A 21,519-nucleotide genomic window follows, 5' to 3' on the forward strand; every position below is an offset into this window, starting at 1 on the left:
TCGTATTGAGAATTTTAAAATATCAAATACAGGCCAATATTCAAAGATACTTTGTAAAAGGCAATTTGGGTGTGTGATGCAACTTACATATAAATATATGCCATAAACAGACTGGATTGTTTTGGCTAAATTTTCTGGTTAAATGAAAGTTTAAGCAACCTCTGGAACCTTTTTTCCAGTCAGGTCACTAGCAAACAGGATATTTGTGTGGTCATATAAATATGTACAGTGTTGTGCTTTGTGTACTGAGAAAGATAGAGGAAATATAAGGCTTTAAGAATATTAAGGAGATTAGATCTATACCAAATTAAGAGAATAAAGTAATCAAATGCTAAGATGTATGGAAATTAAATATTTTTGATGTTACCAAAAGGAAGAAAACAGACATCTTGCCTAAATTTAGTGAAAACTATTAAATTATGCTACATTTTAATTTCACTGTGCTTTATAGGAAATGCAATGTATTGAAAATTACAGAAACATCTTTGAATTGTACAGTGAAATAATTACATTTACACATTATACCTGTATGTAAGAGTACATTAAATTAATTTTGTGCCTGTGAGAAAAATTTGTAGTGGAAACAGTTACTTTCCGTCATACTGGAGATCCTCAGCTTCTTCAGTAGCTACTGCAATGATTGATTCTAAGTCTAGGCCAATGATTAGACAAAGGTCATAGGAGGGAAAACATATAGTAGGTATTAATGGGGAGAGAAAATGCACTTTGTTTACAATGTTTCCCGATTCTAAAGACTATTTAAAGGTGCACTCTTCTGGACTTTTTTCTTTTTTTTTTTTTTTTACCCAATTTCAAGATAGGCTTTATTTTTTAGGGCAGTTTTAGATTCATAGCAAAATTAAACAAAAAGTTTGGAGAGTTCCCGTATACCCTCTGCCCCCACGAATGCACAGCTTCCCCACTACCAACATCCCACACCAGAGTAGTACATTTGTTAAAACTGATGAACCTATATTGGCTCATCATCATCACCCAAGGTCCGTAGTTTACATTAGGTCTCATTCTTGGTGTTGTACGATCTATGGGGTTTTGACAAATGTATAATGACATGTATCCACTGTTAGAGTATTAAACAGAGTAGTTTCATGGCCCTAATAATCCTCTGTTGTCAGCCTATTCATCCCTCCCTTCTGCGAACCCCTGGCAACCACTGATCTTGTTGTTGTCTCCATAGTTTTACCTTTTCCAGAATATCATATAGTTCAACTCATAGAGTATGTAGCCTTTTCAGATTGTCTTCTTCCATTAGTAATATACATTTAAATTTCCTGCATGTTATTTCATGGCTTGATAGTTCATTTTTTCTTAGCTAAAAAATTTTTCATTGTCTGGAGGCACTGCAGTTTGTTTATCCATTCATCTGCTGAAGGACATCTTGGTTGCTTCCACTTTTTGGCAATTATGAATAAAGTTGCTGTAAATATCCATGCGCAGCTTTTTGTGTGAATTGGAAGTTTTTAACTCGTTTGGGTAGGTACCAAGGAGTACAATTGCTGAGTCATATGATGAGTATGTTTAGTTTTGTAATAAACTAACAAACTGTCTTCCAAAGTGGCTGTACTGTTTTGCATTCCCACCAGCTATGAATGAGAGTTCCTGTTTTTCCACATCCTTGCCAGAATTTGGTGTCCTCAGTGTTTTGGATTTTCACAATTCTAATTGGCATGTAGTAGTATCTCGTTTAAAATTGCAATTCTAATATGCAATGTCATTAAAAAAAAAGGCATATGATGTTGATCATCTTTTCATATGCTTTTATAACATCTATATAATCCTCTTTGGTGAGGTATTTATTCATATATCTTTTACCCATTTTTTTTCTTTTTTTTTAAAGACTGGCACCTGAGCTAACAACTGTTGCCAATCTTCCCCCCCCCCCCGCTTTTTCTCCCCAAATCCCCCCAGTGCATAGTTGTATATTTTAGTTGTGGATCCTTCTAGTTGTGGCATGTGGGATGCCGCCTCACTGTGGCCTGACGGGCGGTGCCATGTCAGCGCCCAGGATCCGAACCAGTGAAACCCTGGGCCGCCAAAGCAGAATGCGCGAAGTTAACCACTCCACCACAGGGCTGGCCTCTGCCCATTTTTTAATTGGGTTGTTTTTGAATGTTGAACCAGCTTTGCATACCTGGGATAAATCCCACTTGGTCATAGGTTATAATTCTTCTTATACATTGTTGACTTGGTTAATATTTTACTGAGGATTTTTATATCTCTGTTCATGAGAAATATTGGTCTGTAGTTTTCTTTTCTTGTAATGTCTGTCTGGTTTTGGTATTAGGGTAGTCCTGGTGTCATAAATGAGTTAGGAAGTATTCTCTTTGGAAAAGTTTGTAGAGTATTAGAGTAATTTCTTAAGTGTTTCGTAGGATTCACCAGTAAACCCATCTGGGCCTAGTGCTTTCTGTTTTGGAAGATTATTAATTATTGATTGATAATAGACAATCTGAATAGGCCTGTATCTACTTCTTGTGTGAGTTTTAGCAGATTGTGTCTTTCAAGAAATTGGTCTATTTCATCTAGATTATCAAATTTATAGGCACAGAGTAGTTGTTCATATTAATCCTTTATTATCTTCTTAGTGTCTATGGAACCTGTGGTTGAGTTGTGATGTCCCTTCTTTTATTTCTGATGTTAGTAGCTTGTGTCTTCTGTTTTTTCTTCTTGGTTAGCCTGGCTAGAGGTCTATCAATTTTTTTTTTCAAAGAACCAGTTTTTGGTTTCATTGATTTTTCTCTGTTGATTTCCTATTTTCAATTTCATTTATTTCTGCTCTAATTCTTATTATTTCTTCTGCTTACTTGGGATTTAATTTGCTCTTTTTCTAGTTTTTTACGTTGGTAGTTTAGATTCTTGAGTTTAGAGATTTCTTCTTTCCCTGTATATATATATATATATATATATATATTCAGTGCTATAAATTTCTCTCTAAGCATTGTTTTCACTGCATCCTACAAATTTTGATGTTGTGTTTTCATTTGCACTTAGTTCAAAATAGTTTTTAACTCCTCTGGAGATTTTTTCTTTGACCTGTGTGTTATTTAGAAGTGTGCTGTCTAATCTTCAAGTATTTTGGGATTTTCCAGCTATCTTTCTGTTATTGATTTCTTGTTTAATTCCATTGTCATCCGAGAGCATACACTGTATGATTTCTTTTACATTTGTTAGGGTGGGTTTTATGGCCCAGAATGTGGTCTATCGTAGTAAATGTTCCACTTGAGCTTGAGAGTGATGCATATTTTGCTGCCATTGGATAAAATAGATGTCAGTTGTATTCAGTTGATTGATGATACTGTTAAGTTCAATTATGTCCTTACTGATTTTCTGCCTGTTGGACCTAATATGCAACATTTCTGATAGAGGGGTGTTGAAGTCTCCTACTGTAATAGTGAATTCATCTATTTGTACTTGAAGTTCTATGTGAGTCTGACTTACATATTTTGGCTCTCTGTTGCTAGGTTCATATACTTTAAGGATTGTTATGTCTTCTTGGAGAATTGACCCCTTTATCATCATGTAATGCCCTTTTTTATCCCTGATAATTTCCCTTGTTCTAAAATTTACTGTGTCCAAAATTAATATAGCTACTTCACTTTCCTTTTGATAAGTGCTAGCAGAGTATATCTTTCTCCATCCCTTTATTTTTAATCTATACGTGTCTTTATGTTGAAATGGAATGCTTGTAGACAGCGTATAGTTGGGTATTGTTTTTTGATCCACTGACAATCTCTGTTTTTTAATTGATGTATTAGATCGTTGACTTTTAAAGTGATTGTTAATGTAGTTGGATTAATGCCTACCATATTTGTATTCTATTTGTTGCACATTTTCTTTGTTCCTGTTTTTGTCTTACACTCTTTTCCTGCTTTTTGTGGTTTTAATTGAGCACTTTATGCAATTCCATTTTTTCTCCTTTCTTAGCTTGTCAGTTATAATTCTTTCTTTACTGTTGATTAGTTGCCCTAGAGTTTGGAGTATATATTCGCGACTAGTTCAAGTCTACTTTCGAATAACACTGCACCGATTCACAAGTAGTACGACTACCTTATAATAACACAGTATTCCTAATTCCTCCCTTTGACCCCTTGTGTCATTGCTGTCATTCATTTTGCAATTACATAAGCTGTAATGACCTAATACATTGTTGCCAACATTATTTTGAACAAACTGTTATCTGTTAGGTCAGTTAAGAATAATGAAAATCAAAGGTTTAATTGACCTTCACTTATTCTTTCTTTGATGCTCTTCCTTTCTTTATGGAGATCCTAATTTCTGATGTATAATTTTCCTTCTCTCTGAAGAACTTCTAACATTTCTTGCAAGGCAGGACTGCTGGCAGTTCCCTCAATTTTTGTTTGTCTGAGAAAGTCTTTACTTCTTTTGCAGTATAATTTCTCAAGATGTGGAATTTTAGGTTGGTGGATTTTTCCCCTTAAATTTTTCCCGCTTTAGATATATCACTCCACTCTCTTCTTTGAATGATTTTTGAAGAGAAATTGGGTGTAATTCTTATATTTGCACTTCTGTCAGTAAAGTGTTTTTTTCCTCTGGCTTCTTTCAAGATTTTTTATCTTTGATTTTCTGTGGTTTATATATAACATGCCTAGGTATAGTTTGTTTTTTGTGAGGTTTTGGTTTGGGTTTTTTTTTGGCATTGGTTCCGGTTGATGTTCTCTGAGCTTTCTGGATTTGTGGTTTGGTGTTTGATATTAATTTGGGACAATTCCCAGATGTTACTGCTTCAAATGTGTCTTCTGTTACTTTTTCTTTCTTCCTTGTATTCACATTATGTGTATAGTACACCTTTTAAGTTGCCTTGTAGTTCTTGGATATCTTCTTCTATTTTTTTCTGTCTTTGTTCTCTTTGCTTTTCAGTTTGGGAAATTTCTGTTGACATATCCTCAAGCTCAGAGATTCCTCCCTTATCAGTTTCCATCTTGCTAATGAGCCAATTAAAGACATTCTTTATTTCCATTACAGTGTTTTGTTTGTTTGTTTGTTGAGGCAGATTGGCCCTGAGCTAACATCTGTTGCCAGTCTTCCTCTTTTTGCTTGAGGAAGATTGTCCTTGAGCTGACATCTGTGCCAGTCTTCCTCTATTTTATATGTGGGACGCTGCCACAGCATAGCTTGATGAGCAGTGCATAGGTCCTGCCCAGGGTCCAAACCCATGAACCCCTTACCGCCAAAGTGGAGTACACGAACTTAACCACTGCACCATTTGGCTGGCCCCCTCTATTACAGTGTTTTTGATTGCCAGCATTTAAAAAAAATTCTTTCTTAGAATTCCCATCTTTTTCCCTACATTACCCACCTATTCTTGCATGCTATCTACTTTTTCCATTACAGCCCTTAGCATGTTAATCACAGTTGTTTTAAATTCCCAGTCTGATAATACCAACATCACTGACATAGCTGACTCTACTGCTGGTGCTTGCTGTGTCTCTTCAAACTGTATTTTTGCCTTTATTATGCCTTGTAATTTTTTGTTGAAAGCCAGACATGATGAACTGGGGAAAATGAACTGCAGTAAATAGGTCTTTAATAATGTAGTGGTGAGGTGTGGGGAGAGGGGAGGTGTTATATAGGCCTATGATTCGATCTCAATCTTTTATTGCACCTGTGCCTGTGGACTGTGAACTTTATAAATGCCTTTCAGTTCCCAACCCCCCATCTTTAGGTGGGACAGGATGGCTGGAGGGGGTTAGAGCTGAGTATTTCGCTTTGCTTACATTAAATTCTGGAGGGAACTAGAATTGGGTATTTCCCTTTCCCCAGGTCAGTTAGGTTCTGATAAAACCCCTATCAGTTAGGCTGTGGTAAAATAGTTTGTAAAGAACAGAATGCTCTGGCATATTTCAAAATGGCTACTTTTTTCCCTCTCCCTGCTTAAAGCACAAGGGGATTTTTCTCTGATTTTTATTGTGAGAGCCTGATAGGGTCCTGGAGGCAAAACTCATAAAAGTGTAGCCTCCTCCCCCAAGACTGGGCCCTGCCCTCTGGAGTTTTTAACTTTTATCCTTGTCCACACTGAGCTTCCAGCATTTCACCAATTAGAGTTCAGGTTTTCCTACTTGATACTGGTTCCTGTGAAGGTTTCTGCTTTTGGGTCCAGTAATTTATGATTCTCAATATCTCCCTGTCTGCCTCCAATTTGAGGGGCAGTAGTTGCCCTGTGACCTCAATTCTCTGAGGAATCTAAAAAGAGATGGTAATATTCAATTTGTTCAGTGAATGAAAATGAAGTAGGTAATTTCAAAGGGTTAGAGAGAAGATGGTTGAAAAGTGAGATAGTTAAAGAAGATCAAAGTTATGTATAATTACAGTCCCTGAAGAAGAAAAAGAAGACCATAGAACCAGAACTAATATTTAAAACCATAATCGAAGGAAAGTGTTCATTAATAAGGGAAGATAAGATACCAAGAATAACTGGACCTGGAGAGATCAACTTTAATACATATCCTACTGAAACTATTAGATTTTAAGGTAAAAAATTCTCAGGGCTTCCAGGTATAAAGCAACAACAAATTCCTAAGTGCAAGAGAATTAGACTGGCATCAGATTTTACAAAAACAAGATATAAAGCAAGGCAACAATAAATATTGCAGCAGTTTCAAAAAATGCAAGAAAAAAGTGTGAAGCGAGGATTTTGTTGGTAGTCAAGCTGTTTTCAAATATAAAGGGTATAAAAACAAGTTTTAAACATACCAGAGCTCAGGGAATTCTGTACTTATGAGCCACTGTGCAATTACCTCAGGATGAACTTCATACAACTGAGAGATGGCTGAGGAAACTAAAGCAAGAAGATTCATGGCCAACATTTAATGTACTTAATTATACCTTTAAGCTTAAAGCAATGATGGGGAGAAGGGTGGAACAGTAATATGTTATACATTACTTGTTATACAGGCATACCTTGGAGATATTATGAGTTTGGTTCCAGGCTACCACAGTAAAGCAAATATCACAATAAAGCGAGTCACTTGAATTTTTTGGTTTCCCAGTGCATATAAAAGTCATGTTTACATTTTACTGTAGTCTATTAAGTGTGCAATAGCATTATGTCTAAAAAAAAAGTACATACTTTAATTAAAAAATACTTATTGCTAAAAAATGCTAACCATCATCTAAGCCTTTGGCAAGTCATAATCTTTTGGCTGGTGGAGGGTCTTGTTAAAAAACGCAGTATCTGTGAAGTGCAATAAAACGAAGTATCACTGTATATTATTTCACTTGTTTTGACAAAGTAGAAATAATGCAACTGAAACATGGTGGGAGAAAGGAGAGGGAAAGAGGAAAGTAGAGTAAGCACACTGGTTATTGTTTAGGCAATAGGCAGGAGTTAAGATCATTAAGAATTGATAGACCAAATAGTGAAAGGTTAGACGTGAAATCAGGAGATCCAGGGCATTTAAAAAATCTGTAACTACAAAGGTGACCACTAAAACAAAAATGCTAATCTTCCTAAATACAAAAAAAAAAAATTAAAAATTAAAAAAGCGAAGAAAATATTGCTTAGAGAAAAAAGGCAATATACATAATATGTGTATTAAATATTAAAATGAAATCTCTAAGCATTATCAGTCATATCAATAAATTTGAATGGGATTAACTCATTTATTAAAAAAACAAAAACATTTTCAGTGTAGTTCACAAGGCCCAACTATAGGCAAAAAGAGACACACCTAAAGTGAAATGATCAGAAAGACTAAAAAGGGATGTGAAAAGGGATATTAGACATATGGAAACAGTAAGAACACGGGAGTTGCAATACTGATATTAGACAATGTAGGATTGAAGACAAAAAGCACTAAATGGGACAAAGAAAGATACTTTTTAGTGCTAAAAGCTGTAATTCACCTTGAAGATGTAAGAATTAGGAATATCATACTAAATACTGCCTTCATCAAGCAAAAACTGAAAGAGATGCAAAGAAACAAATAGAAACAAACTAATAATAAGATACTTAAACACACTGTTCTTAGTATGAGATAGATCAAATGGACAAAAAATAATTGAAGATGTACCAGATCTAAACAGCATAATCGTGAAGATAAACCTAAAGTTTATGTGTTGAACACTACACTCAGAAAAAAGTATATAAATGCATACAGAACATTTACCAAAATTGATCATACATTAACCAAAGATACATCAGTAAACTCAATAAAGAAGAAATATTACAAATGCATGCTGATTACCATGTAGTAAAGCTAGAAATTAGTTTAGTTTTGTTTTAAAGGCCAATCCTACCTGGGAATTTCTTTTTTGACAAGTTTTATGTCAGTCTAATAACTTTTGGGTAAAAGGGGAAATACAGACTGAAATTACAAAATTTCTAAAAAATAATAGTGACAATAGTACACATCAATATTTATGAAATGCATTTAATATAGAAATCAGAAGAAATTCGTAGCCCTAGACATTTTTATTAATGAAAGTGTTAGCAAGGCTGTGAAGAAGTGGACACTTGTATACATTGCAGATGAGAATACAAATTTGTATAACCATTTGAGGGAGTGGTATTTGACAATATCTAACAAAATTATGTATGCATTTATCTCGACCCAGTCCTTTGGACTATAGACAGAAGAACTTTCTTTTGTCTTTAGTTGGTAGGTTTGTTTTTCATAGTGTGGGTTAGCTATTTAAAAACTACTTAAAGTATATTCTAAGACTGAGCAAATAAGTAAATGTATTGTGGGTAATGGGAGCTGGGTTTCTTACTTTCAGAGAAGAGATTAACGACTATGGAAATGGGGAAGGCTAGAATAAACCCTACGGCATAGAATTGGATTTGGAAGTATCACAGATTTTAATGCATTTTGATAAAAATAGAAATAGATATTGAAGGGCAGGTGTGTATGTGTACACACACATTTCCTAGCTCTTGTCTGTTGAGAGGGCCTTGAAACCCTGACACCCAAGTAACTTACCATCCAGATCTTGGTTTCTAAATACAGTTCTCTATCAAAAGGAATCATGGCTCCCTGGTGAAATGGCTGATTCTAGGGCTGGGGTCAGGGAAAGAATAGAATGATCCTGGAACATCTCACTGTGCCAGCAAGTTCGAAGAATATTGGGAACATGTCAAATAGACCCAGGAACCAATTAGTCTCTCGCTGATGAAATCAAAGACAATTTGAACATCAAAATAAAGATACTAATGGATTATAGCTCATAGAATAATGTAAGAACCCATGAGTTGGTGTTGACATGAATGAATGAATGAATGAATAGAGGAAAAGGAAAACTGTCTCACAGTAAAATGCCAACTAGTAAATGTAGATAGAAAATATAATGGAATTAGAAAATCTCCATTCGACAGTTTGATGAGACAATAGGATGTTTACATAGAAATCTTCACAAGATACTTATTAATTACAAGGGAAAATAGTAACTGCAGGGAAGAAACTGGCAGATACTACCTTAACCAAGTTAACAATACTAGTTATGGGACAAATAGACGTGTGAATTTTCATGTGGTCTATTGTGGATACAATATCAATTCTAAGCTATTTCTGCCCAAAATGCACAATCTGAATATAATCAAAGACATCAGAGAAAGCCAAATTGAGAGACGTACTACAATATAAGTGGCCTGTATTCTGCAAAAATGCCAAGGTCCTGAAAGACAGAGAGAAGAATTGTTTCAGATTAAATAGGATGCAGTTAAATGCAACATCTAACCTTGTATTGGATCCTGCACTAGGGGGAAAAATAACCAAACTTTTTTTTTCCTGTGAAGAAATTAGTGGGACAGTTGAGAAATTTGAATAAGGTTTGTAGATTAGATGATAGTGCTATATCCGTGTTGTTTTTGATAATTATCTTTGTCCTTGTTTTTTAAAAAGTACTTAAGGGACCTTTTAATCTACAGCTTAGTCCAAAGGATTCAGAAAAAAATTGTTTATGTGTGTTTATTTAGAGAATGCAAACATGGTGAAATGTTAGCAGTTGGGGAATTCGGTTGAAGGATATATGGAAAGTTTTGTACTACTTTTTGAAATTTGTCTGCAAGTTTGTAATTATTTCAAAATAAAAAGTTAAAAAGATGACAAAAATGAATATATAGGAATATATAGTTAATTTTACATTGTAATTCTGGAATAAATTGTTAGCAATATATCAGTGTTTAAAAATAGACTAAGCACAGGGCCTAGCCCCATGGCTGAGTGGTTAAAGTTCCATGTGCTCCACTTTGGCAGCCTGGGTTCATGGGTTTGATTCCAGGTGCACTCCATTCACCAGCCACACTGTGGAGGTGTCCCACATACCAAAAAGAAATGGAGAGGGATTGTCATGGATGTTAGCTCAGGGCGAATCTTCCTCACCAAAAAAAGAAAAAAAGAAAGAAAGAAAAAAAGACTAAGCACAATAGAAAAAATGAAAAAGATTTAATTTATAAAGCTTGAAAGTGAAATACTAAGATTGAAGTTTTCAATGTTATGTCTTTGGTGTCATCACTAAAGTGTAAGTGTATTTTTGTGCAGATGTTTCTAGTTGCAAAAAAACCTCTTTTTGGCCTTACTCTAGTTGGAGAAGGCTGGAGGAATAGAGAGGAAATTGTTATAAGCTAAGTCTCTTCCTCCACTAACCCCTTCCTTCATCTTTAGCTCCTTCTGATTGATAACTTTGAAGAAATATTTTCAAAGAAGTATTTTTGGAAAGAACAATAGGTTCTGTACTCTTTTTCTTTTTTTTTTTTTTACTGATAGTGAACTATGGTTTTGTTTCAGAGAATTTTCTTCAGTCATGCTTAATGGATGTTCTGAAGCAGCACTGCCTGTCTCAATTTTAGTACTGTCTTGTTCATAACTCACTTATTTTGAAAGTCTTTGAATAGATTAAAAATTTTTCTTGCAATAAATGCTTCCATTTTTTGATTGTCATTTTCTTCCTCTTCTTCAGTACTAAAAGTGTGGAAAAACATTTTCTCACTGACTGCACCTTTGCTAAATTCAAAATTTTAATGCAGGAAGTACATCTAGGTGCATCTCAAGACATAAATGATTTTGATTTCAGTGTTTTAAAAGTGTATTTTAATAATGGTATTCTTATGTTCATTATATTCTTATAATAGTATACTACAATGCCAGAATTTTGAAAAACAGTATTGTGATCAATAATAAAAAATTTAGAACTTTTTAATGACAAATGATATGTGAACTAAGTATATAAATGAGAAATTTGGGAACATATTTGTAAATGTGGTCGATATCTGTACAAGGAACTCTTACTTAGGCAAGTAAAAAACAGATTACTAAGTAGGAAAATGATTAAAAGGTAGTCAGTTTAGAGAAAGCAAATCTCAAATGACAACAAATAGAAAAAGATGTCTAATCTCTATGGGTTAGGAAAGTGCATATTAGAGAAATGAGATTTTTATTTTATACCTACCATACTAGCAAAAGAGTAGTAACATTTATTTGAAAAAATTATGAAATTATTTGAAAGAGTACCTTAGAACTATATACCATTTGACTTAGAGACATATCCATGAGGTGTGGTTGAATGAGAAAAACAAAATGAAGAGTACTGATAGAGTCCTAGTTTTGTAAAATGCTGACAAAATACCTTATATGTATATATGAGTATATGATCTTGTACAAAAATGTGGAATGAAAAAATACTAAGTTGAAAACATGGTTGAGGGGTTTATGTTGGTGCAAGGAAAAGAATGGAGGCAAGCAAAAAACATTATATTCCATCTATGCGTTTATATACAATTATGTATTTGTTTATTTACAGTATAAGGACTTTTTAAAAAGATTAAATAATGAGATTTATTTTTAAAAGATGAGGGAAAAAATCATTAGTAAGATGTGATGTGAGGGCTGTTCCACAGAAAGGCAAAATAGCAAAGTTCCTAAGGTGGAAAGTAGCTAGCGGTTGAGGAAAACACACACACATGCATGCAATGCATGCATGCACGCATGCCAGTGCAGCTTAATGGGTGTAAGAGAAGATGATGAGAAATAAGGTCAGATAGAGAGATTGAGACCAGATCATTCATTTTGTTTGCTTAATGAGTTTGGATATTACTTTCAGTGCAATGAGAAACTCTAGGGCTGGCCCCCTGGCCAAGTTATTAAGTTCATGTGCTCCACTTTGGCGGCCCAGGGTTTCGCCGGTTTAGATCCTGGGCGCAGACATGGCACCGTTCATCAGGCCATACTGAGGCGATGTCCCACATAGCACAGCTAGAAGGACCTACAGCTAGAATATACAACTATGTACTGGGGGGCTTTGGAGAGAAGAAGAAGAAGAAAAGAAGATTGGCAACAGATGTTAGCTCAGGTGCCAATCTTTAAAAAACAGAAAAGAAAAACTCTAAACTCCCACTTATACATTTTGATTTATGTTTCAAAAATATCACTCTGGCAGATATATGGCAAATATACCACAGTAGGGTACGAAGTGAAGCAAGAAATCCAATAAGATGTAACTAATATATATGAGAGATGATATAACGTAGCCTAGGGTGGTAGTGGTGTAGATAGAAATAGATAAACTAGGTTATGTTTTAGAGGTACAGTTGACACACAGTTTGCTTATTGATTGGGTAGCGTAGGTTATTGGGCTAAGAGGGATCAAGGACAACTCTTGGATTTTTTTGGTTTTGTTTGAGTGGATGGTAGTGCCATTTGCTGAAATGGAGAAGACTGTGGAAAGAGCATATTTGTTGGTTTTAAAATCATGAAGCTGGATGCAGTCACCTGGTAAGGACTGTGAGGGTAAAGAGGGGAAGGGAGTCCGTATCTAAAGCTCATGGGCACTTCAATAAATAGAGGTTGAGCAGAGGAAGAAGATATAGCTCTAAAGGCTGAGAGGAAGCAGTCATTGAAATAGGAGGAAAACCAGGATAATGTTGTGTCATAAACACCTGGAAAAGAAAGTGTTGGAAGAATGAAAATATGGTCAACTTTGTCAAATGCTGCTGAGATATATAGTAAGATAAGAACAAAAAAGTGACCGTTGACTTTAATCACACAAACGGATGATGATATTGACAAGTCTTAGTGGAATATGGGGAATGGAAGTCTAATTGCAGTAGGTTGAGGAGAGAGTAGGTGGTGAGAAATTGGAGACAACAACAATAGACGTTTCTTTCAAATATTTTACTCTGAAGTAGAGCAAAGAGAAGGGATGGTAACTGGAGGGCAATGTGGAGTCAAAGGAGATTCTAGAGCATGTTTATATACTTAGGATCTTTTATCTAGTAAGGAGGAAAGAAACCATGATAGGGGAAGAGAGCGAAGCATGTGGAAAGGAATAGGAACAGAAATGTCAGTAATAACAGCAGTGAAGGGAGAGTGTGGAAAAGTACAGATGAAGCGTTTGGACTGATAGATTTTGTGATGGGAATTGAGATAGTTCCTGCCTATTTCTATTTTCTCAATGGTTTGAGGCACAATTATCAGTGGAGAGCGGATTTGAGGGAGAGAAAGTGGGAAATAGTTGACTTGGAGAATGGGCTAGTGAGGCAAATAAGCCAAGTTATGATTGTCAGGCAACATTGAGCATTAGTTAAGATTTATGATCATCAATTTACAAACACCGGGGTGTGTGTGCATGTGTGTGTGTGTATGTATGTATGTGTATGTATTCGTGTTCCCAGGAATTGTCAGCTACTTGGATAAAGATAAGGGATAATTGGGTATATGTATAGGGGGTCAGTGCCTGGTTGGGGCTTTGCCAGGCAAGTATGTTAATGAGAGAAGGGTAAAGGAGTTACTGTGCGTTTGCAAGGGAGTGAAAATATGATGGACCATGGAATCTAAAGAGGGAAAAAAGGACATGAGAATAGATTGTAACAAAGTGGTGAGGTAAATGGATTAGAGGATTTGATAAAGGTTAAAGAATTTCTGGAGAGATAATATAAAATAGAAGAGCTGGATAGGAGACAAAGTGGAATGCATTAAATTGAGATTTTGGAGGTGGTGCAACTATTGATGGTGGCAGAGTTAAACATATGAAAGTAGGAGTGGGTGCTTGACATGAGGAGGTTGATCATTTGGAGGTTGGGAGATAAAGAAACTGAGAGGCCAAGGTATTTGCAATGATGTTTTACACAGATGCTGAAGTCACCAAAGATGAGAGTGGGTCTAGAAAGAGAAGTAGTCAGGTGATACTTATCGTGCATGAGGGAGAGGTGATCAGGGAGTTACTTGGTGTCCACCACAAGGAGGGTTATTGGTGGTATAAATTTCATGGCAAGAGCTTCAGAATATCTGGGGCTTTTGAAGGAGAAGGAATGAAAAATAATTTGGAAGAGAGAATAGGGAGCAAAAAGGACATATCGTCTAGGCCCTTGAGTTTAGGGGATGTAATATTTAAAAACAAAAACATATTGGTCCCTATTTGAGAGGACTTTGGATGACAGGTTTCAGCCAGAGAAAGAAATAATCAAAGAATTTGAGGACATTGGGGAAATTGCTGATCCTACACTGTGAATTTCTGTGGGTGCAATAGAAGGGCGGCTTGAGAGGGAGGAAAGGTATGAATTAGATTAGTGGATGTACTTAGTTGTCTAGAGTTAAAGTCTGAGTGATGATGGATTGCTTGAGGTGGGACTTGGGGTTTCTGACTGTAGCAATTTTAAGCCGGATGATAAGGGGCCACTAGTCAACTGTTTCCCTCTCTGGTTCTTGGCCTTCTGCAGTGGAGTGGCAGCCAAGGATAAAGGAATACCTTCTCAGGAGACTGCTCTATCAGAGCTCTCGGAGATAGAAGATGTTTGTAGGATTGTAGTCCTGTGGCAAATGGGGGAGGAAGAGGCTCATGTGGAGCATGAGGCTGGGAAGCTTTTCCATTTTTGAAATCTCAGTATTAAAAGATAGCTCATGTTCATATAGCCTATATTCAAGTGCTACTAATGCTTTCAATAAAAATGCACTTTTTTTTTCTTTGATTGTCTAGGTCACTTTTACAAAGAGAAAGTTTGGATTAATGAAGAAAGCCTATGAACTTAGTGTGCTCTGTGACTGTGAAATAGCACTCATCATTTTCAACAGCTCTAACAAACTGTTTCAGTATGCCAGCACTGATATGGACAAAGTTCTTCTCAAGTATACGGAATATAATGAACCTCATGAAAGCAGAACCAACTCGGATATTGTTGAGGTAACACATATATCTAGTAATGCCTGAATTGCAGATAATAATGAAATGTCCCATTTAATAACTTTAACTGTCAGATTGCTTTTTGCATCCAAAAGATAAATCAGTTATAGATATATCTTTTCTCTGAGTCATTTCTTAGAAGGATCTAATTATTGCTATGTGATGACCCATTTACATTGTAAACATATCCTATTCGTTGAGATGAAGTACATTAGGCTGTTGTACCATATCCACAAGTATAATATTTCATCTGTGATTACTTATTTTGTATGAGTTTCTAAATTAATATTGGTAAGAAACTATATCACTTTAGACAGTATGAAGTTATAGTTTTAATATGTCTTAATCATTTCATTATGCCAGGGCAACGCACAACTTTAAACACTAATGAAATAGAAGAAAATGATGTAAATAATATTTTTATTTTGTTAATAGTGCTTTAGTTGTGGAGGGAAGACATCCTGATTTTCTCTTCTGTTTGTCTATTGCCCTTCAATATCTCTTCTAGTCTGCCAATCCAAGTGAAAATAAAGAAAGGAATTTTTTAGAGTGATTTCCGTTTATTCAGAGATAGTATTTTAAAACAAAACCTTCAAAAAGGAGAACCAATATACTTTCCCCTTTAATTCTTTCTGCTGCAAAATCTTCTTATAAAAGATTACCTACCAGGTATATTTCTAATAGTATTTTAAATTAGCTTCATATTTACTTTTGTCTTTTTTGTTTGTATTTGGAGTTTTTGTTTCATTTTTATTCAAAACAGATTTTTTTTTTCACTACTTGACAAGATAATATACTTCGGCTGCTTTGTAATATTAGAAAAGTAGTTCAGTAAATTAGGAATTTCCTTGATGAAAGTACTGAAGCCATCTGAAATGATGCAAAACTAACTAAAAGAAGAAGTGGACTCCCAATCTAGATCTTATTCGAATAACTGAAATTAAGATAGAGAAAGATACTTTAACTATCTTATTGTATAGGAATCTAATTTATTTGCCTGCACAGATTATGTTATAGTTCTGTAAATGCATTTTAAATTTCCCCTATATTTCTCTGCCTTTGCCATTCCTTTTTGGATAGTAATTTGATTTAATTTGTTAACTGCAAAAAAATTCTGCTGCTTGTATTAAAAAAACACTCCTCTTACCCTTTTAAGCAATTAATCAGTTGTTTGAAATGAGAAGTAAAAATATAGCATAATTAAAGTTATGACTCATCTCTGTGGCCTGATTTGTCCATGGTTTTGTTTAAGTGGCTCACTCTGGTGAACCGCCCCCTGAAATGTGTGTAAAGCTTTTGATTTTGCTTTCCTTGATCACTCCAGTTAAACTACATGATACATCTTTAGCCAAACCCCTTAACACAGTTTTGTCTATATCAATTGTAAATTATTTGATATCATTTAGCATTTATGGTTATATCTTATCACTTATATGCAACATGAGCTATTTAGTGGACTCTTTCCCTGTAATATATCAAAATGCGTTTTGAATTGTAATTTTGTAAATTAGGAGATCATCCTTTGGGTAAGGTTTATAGGAGACTTTGTAACTGGATTTCCTTGAAATGGAGAGTATCCCTGTTGTGTTTAGTTTAAAACATCTTATTTTAAAAACATCTATGTCTTATCAAAAGCTCCACTGCCTTAAGTGAAACAAAGAAATAGAGTTGACTCTAATAATGTCAACAAACAGATGTTCAAGCTGGTTTCATTATAGAAGGCAACCACCTCCTTAACCCTGACCACTCTGCTCTTTCATTGCAGCAGTTGTGGTTCTTGGCCCCAGGAAGTCGAGGGTACTTCACACAGCCTAAAACGTACTTCCTTAGAGAATATGAAGAATATAGTCTAATTTAATCCTCACAGAATTTTCAGACTACCTCAGTCTTCATCTCTGTTGTGGTCAGCAATCACAGTGTGAGAGAGTAAATCCCAAACATTTCTTAGCAGTCTCCTGTATTACAGTCTGCTTCAATATGAAGGAAAACTTTTGCAGCTTAATTGTCAATTTGGATTTTGATGTTTTCTTTTTAATTGCATTTCTTTGATATAAGCAAACATGAATCTTACTGATAGTTCTTTATGAAGTTTTGAATTATGTAAATACGTAATGGGTAGAAGATACATTGGATTATAAGGGATTAATTTGTTGTGGTAGGAAAAATTATAAGGCTTAGTTCACCTTTCCTGTTTGTTAATGTCTTACTGAGGTAAGTTTCATTATAAGACAATGATGGTTACGCCTGTAAGATATTCTTTCTTCCACATATAAAGGTGATGCAGCTGCATCCTCACTAGTAGTGCATACCTATCTGAGTTGTTTTTATCATTGGTAGTTATGGCTATACGAATGCAGCTACAAAGATTGTTGTCAACCAGACTAAGTTTACAGAACAAGAGTAATGACGAATACTTATATAGAACTTCCTATGGGCCACTTTCTAAGTCCCTTACCAATATCTCATTTAAGGATGTTTTTAGAATACCATTGTAAGTATTTTTTACTTTTATATCCATAAACTTCTAACAAGTTGGTGTGATGTTATGGACTCTAGCCATCTCATGTGGCTGAGTATATCAGCAGTAAATGGAGGCATAAACAGCTATATGTGATCTACCTTAGAGTATTTCCTTCTACAATATGAGCAACAGTGAAACTAACTGAAAACTCTGTGAACAACTTCCATAAGGTCTCTAACCTGAATTCACCTATTTCCTGTTGTATTGTTAGTCTTTAAAATCAGCAGGATTTTACTTGCCCCTATATTACTAGAATACCCTTTGACGGAGTCTTGAATATGTTAAAATGGAGTGTTCTGTAGATGTATTTCTGTTCTCTGGTGTCCTACACACAAACCCTTTTGGGGCTGTGTACTGTGTACTGTGAAGAGAAGAAGGATGGGTGCCCTGTGCTGTTAACCACACCTATAAAGTCTGCAGTGTAAGGATGTGCGTGTATTATGCCTGTAGAATTAGATCTAGTATGTTTTCTGGGAACACTATAGAATAAATATAATATATTAAAAGTAGTTGGTATGAGAATATTGTGATGATAAACAAAAGGGAAGACATGGTGCTCACATTTATTTACCTTTCAATTTTTAACCACAGGTATTAGAAATCCATCTGCAGAATGGTATTCTATCTTTGCTCACCATTTTCATATTACCTATATTTTTTAAAACTAGTTTCTTAAAATTGTAATCAATTTTAACATTTTAATTGCAGTTGATAAAAAATTATTGCTGTATAGCCTTGTTTGTTTTAATCAACAGCATTTACATATTTTAAGTTGCATTTAGGTATTATAAGGTCTGCAGTGTCTTGTAGGATTTGAGAAAGCTAAATATATGAAAATGGAAACTTACACATTAGTAAATTAGAAGGTTGTCATTAAGGTAAACTTTATAAACAGAGATTCATAACTGGATTTCTTTGAAATGGAGAGTACCACTGCTGTGTTTAAAATGACGTCTTGGGGCTGGCCCAGTGGCATAGTGGTTAAGTTTGCGCACTCTGCTTCAGCAGCCCAGGGTTCATGGGTTTGGATCCCAAGCGCAGACCTACACAGCGCTCTTCAAGCTATGCTGTGGTGGCATCCCACATACAAAATACAGGAAGATTGGCACAGATGTTAGCCCAGGGACAATCGTCCTCACCAAAGGAAAAAAAATTGACATCTTATTTGAAAGTGTTTATACACTACTTTTCAGGAATAAATTCCTTACAAAAACTGAGTTTTACTACTTTATTTCCTGAATTGCATTAGGAAACATTATGCAAAGAATGTCATCAAACATTTACATTGTATCTTTTCATGTTGTTGAGCATTGATAGAAAAATAGGTGGCAGACTTTTGTTTGGTCCTACAAATAGTGGTAATTTAGTTGAAATGTACAAAGAAAATGTTAGAACCCTCTAAATTTCTTTTTAGTAAATAAAAGTTTAAAGACTTGTGAACTGTATTATGCAAAATTCAGTTAGTCATCATTATTCATACGTGTGTGTATACATTAAATTTAAACTAAATAAAAGCCTAGAGCCAATAAAAGAGTTCTGTATCAAAATAAAAGTTATGCTAAAGGCATGAAGTGAGGATTTTAGCAGCTGCTTCATAACAAATACCTGAGATTACTTTTGTTTTCACTTTTTCCTTTCACTTGCAGGAATATTTGAAATATTAAATATTCTTGCTCATAATATTTTGACAATAGCTATGACTTAGTGGCATTGGAAAACATTCAGTAAATATCTTATGAGGTGATTCAGATGGTTGTGCTGTCATTTAAGGATCTAAGTGTAGGGGCCATGGCTGTTTCTCTCTCTTGTTAATATCTTGTGAACTGTTCCCAAATAGAGATTTTCTTCATCACAGGAATACTACAGTACTTAAAAAAAAATTCCACTTGCATTATCTCATTTGATCTTCATATCCAAGGTAAGCTTTTTCAGAAATAGAAATTGAGACTGGGGTTAAATGACTTTCCCAGAGTCATGTAGCAATTTAGTGGCAGAACTGGGATTAGAACCTGGGTCTTTGACATGATCCCTTCCCTTTGCTCCCCAGTTTACTGAACCCATTGCAGCTCTGGACATTTCACCATAAATAGATAGGATTTTATACATATGGGAGTAATATATAACATACAGAAAACATGAATAAGTTTTCCTTAATAATGAACAGAAAATTAGTGAGGTTAATTGCAGTAAGAATAATAGATAATATTTATCAAGTACTTAATGTGACTTGGTACTCTTCCAAAGGCTTTTGTTTATATTATATTATCGAATCTCTCTTATTGTCCTTATTTCACAGTTGAGGAAATTGAGGCACAGTGGTAAATGAAGTAAGATGATGATAATTTGAATTCTGAAGGAAGAGAAAATCTTTTTTAAGTCTCAGTAGTCTTTGCCTACTTTCAAATTGCAAAGGAATTTGGAGATAACTTAAAGAAAAGAGCATAGGGAATCAATATAAGATGCCAATTGTATGCAGTTATCTATCAATTATTAAATAAAAATACCTGGTAGTAAAAGTGATCATGCCAGGAGTACAGTATTTAAAATCAGTGGTTCTCCAAGTGTGGTATCGTGACCACAGCATCAGCATCACCAGAGAACTTGTAGAAATCTAAGTTCTTGGGCCTCACCTCAGACTACTGAATTAGAAACTTGAGATGAGGCTTAAGCCATTTTATGTTAACTTGAATTAACTCATCCTAAGTGCAGTGAGTCTAAAAGCCTCAAGTTAACATACAATGTCTTGGCAGTGGTTATCCAGCTTTTAAAATATTTTTATCCCCAAGAATATCCTCAGAAATAATTTTAAGCAGTGAGCAAGCACAAATTGTAACTTTTAAGACCTATTCTAAAAAGCAGTTCAAAATAGTATGCCGATATTTGGTGTGAATTACAAGCTAGGGAACACATTTCTAATAGGTTACTTTTCAGTTAAATTCTATTTGGTTATAAGTGTTTCTTTGAATGTATTTGGGGGGGGGGGTCTGGTGGGGATGTGTGAAAGATGGACTCCAGTTCCTCAGCTGAGCAAGAAAGGAAGATAAGTGACTTTTGTCTCCTGAGATTATCTAGTGCTGACCTTATAGAACTAGAGGCATGATTATGCTTAGGTTTTCTGACAGTATTATAATGTCCTCAGGGAGCCTTTTTGAGCCAGTCAGTTTTTTTCTCCCCATGTTGCAGAAGAGGAATGGAACAGACAGGGAGTGTTTAAGAGGCTTGCCTAATGTTTTACAGGGTTGCAGTGGAGCAGCAGGGAAAGGGAAAAAATAATGAGACATCTGAAGACAAGACAAAGCTTCCCTCCATCTCCAGCCCCCTGCCCTGCTCTTTTATTCCTAACAGAGCCTGAAGCAGCAGGATGGTGATTCACAGGGTGAGGCATGCAATCCTCATGGCCCTCCTCCTCTTCTCACATGTCCTGCACCATCACCTCAAACAGCAATCACCGTAGCTCTTGCAATATCAGTTTTACTATTTTTATTTTGCTATGTATTTGAATATTATTATTTATCATACAATTATTAGTTTTCATTTATGTGCTTTTTATAAGGAACTATGTATCTCAATATGTGATTTTTGTTTTCTTGAGGTCAGATTTTTCTCCATCAGAGACTGATGTTGTTGATATATAAACAGGAGTTTATGGGGGAAAAGGGTAATATTTATCACTTTATAATATAGCTCACATTTCTGTAATGCATTCTTGTGTTATTGACAAATACCTGTGTGCCCTTTTTATGTCCATATGTGTCACAGAGGAGTGTTTTAGTACTTATGATCAGATAAATTGTTCTTTTTTTTCTGGGAATTCTTGGATACCTTGGCCAAATTTTTGACCAGTGAGAGAA

The 21,519-nt window shown here is 35.1% G+C and overlaps 1 protein-coding gene across 14 annotated transcripts in view; it reads left to right on the forward strand.

The window, feature by feature from the left end:
• MEF2A (myocyte enhancer factor 2A) overlaps nt 1-21,519 on the forward strand; it is a 164,302-nt gene that overhangs the window by 86,080 nt on the left and 56,703 nt on the right. For 13 of the 14 annotated variants that reach the window (XM_070496329.1, XM_070496344.1, XM_070496349.1 and 10 more), the window contains one exon: nt 14,944-15,147. In XM_070496329.1, the coding sequence (XP_070352430.1) occupies nt 14,944-15,147 (204 nt within the window). Of the gene's footprint in view, nt 1-14,943; nt 15,148-21,519 lie in introns of those variants that run through there. The other variant, XM_070496368.1, reaches the window with a different exon arrangement.

The sequence above is a fragment of the Equus asinus genome, chromosome 2 (assembly GCF_041296235.1).
Source record: "Equus asinus isolate D_3611 breed Donkey chromosome 2, EquAss-T2T_v2, whole genome shotgun sequence".
Classification (NCBI taxonomy): domain Eukaryota; kingdom Metazoa; phylum Chordata; class Mammalia; order Perissodactyla; family Equidae; genus Equus; species Equus asinus.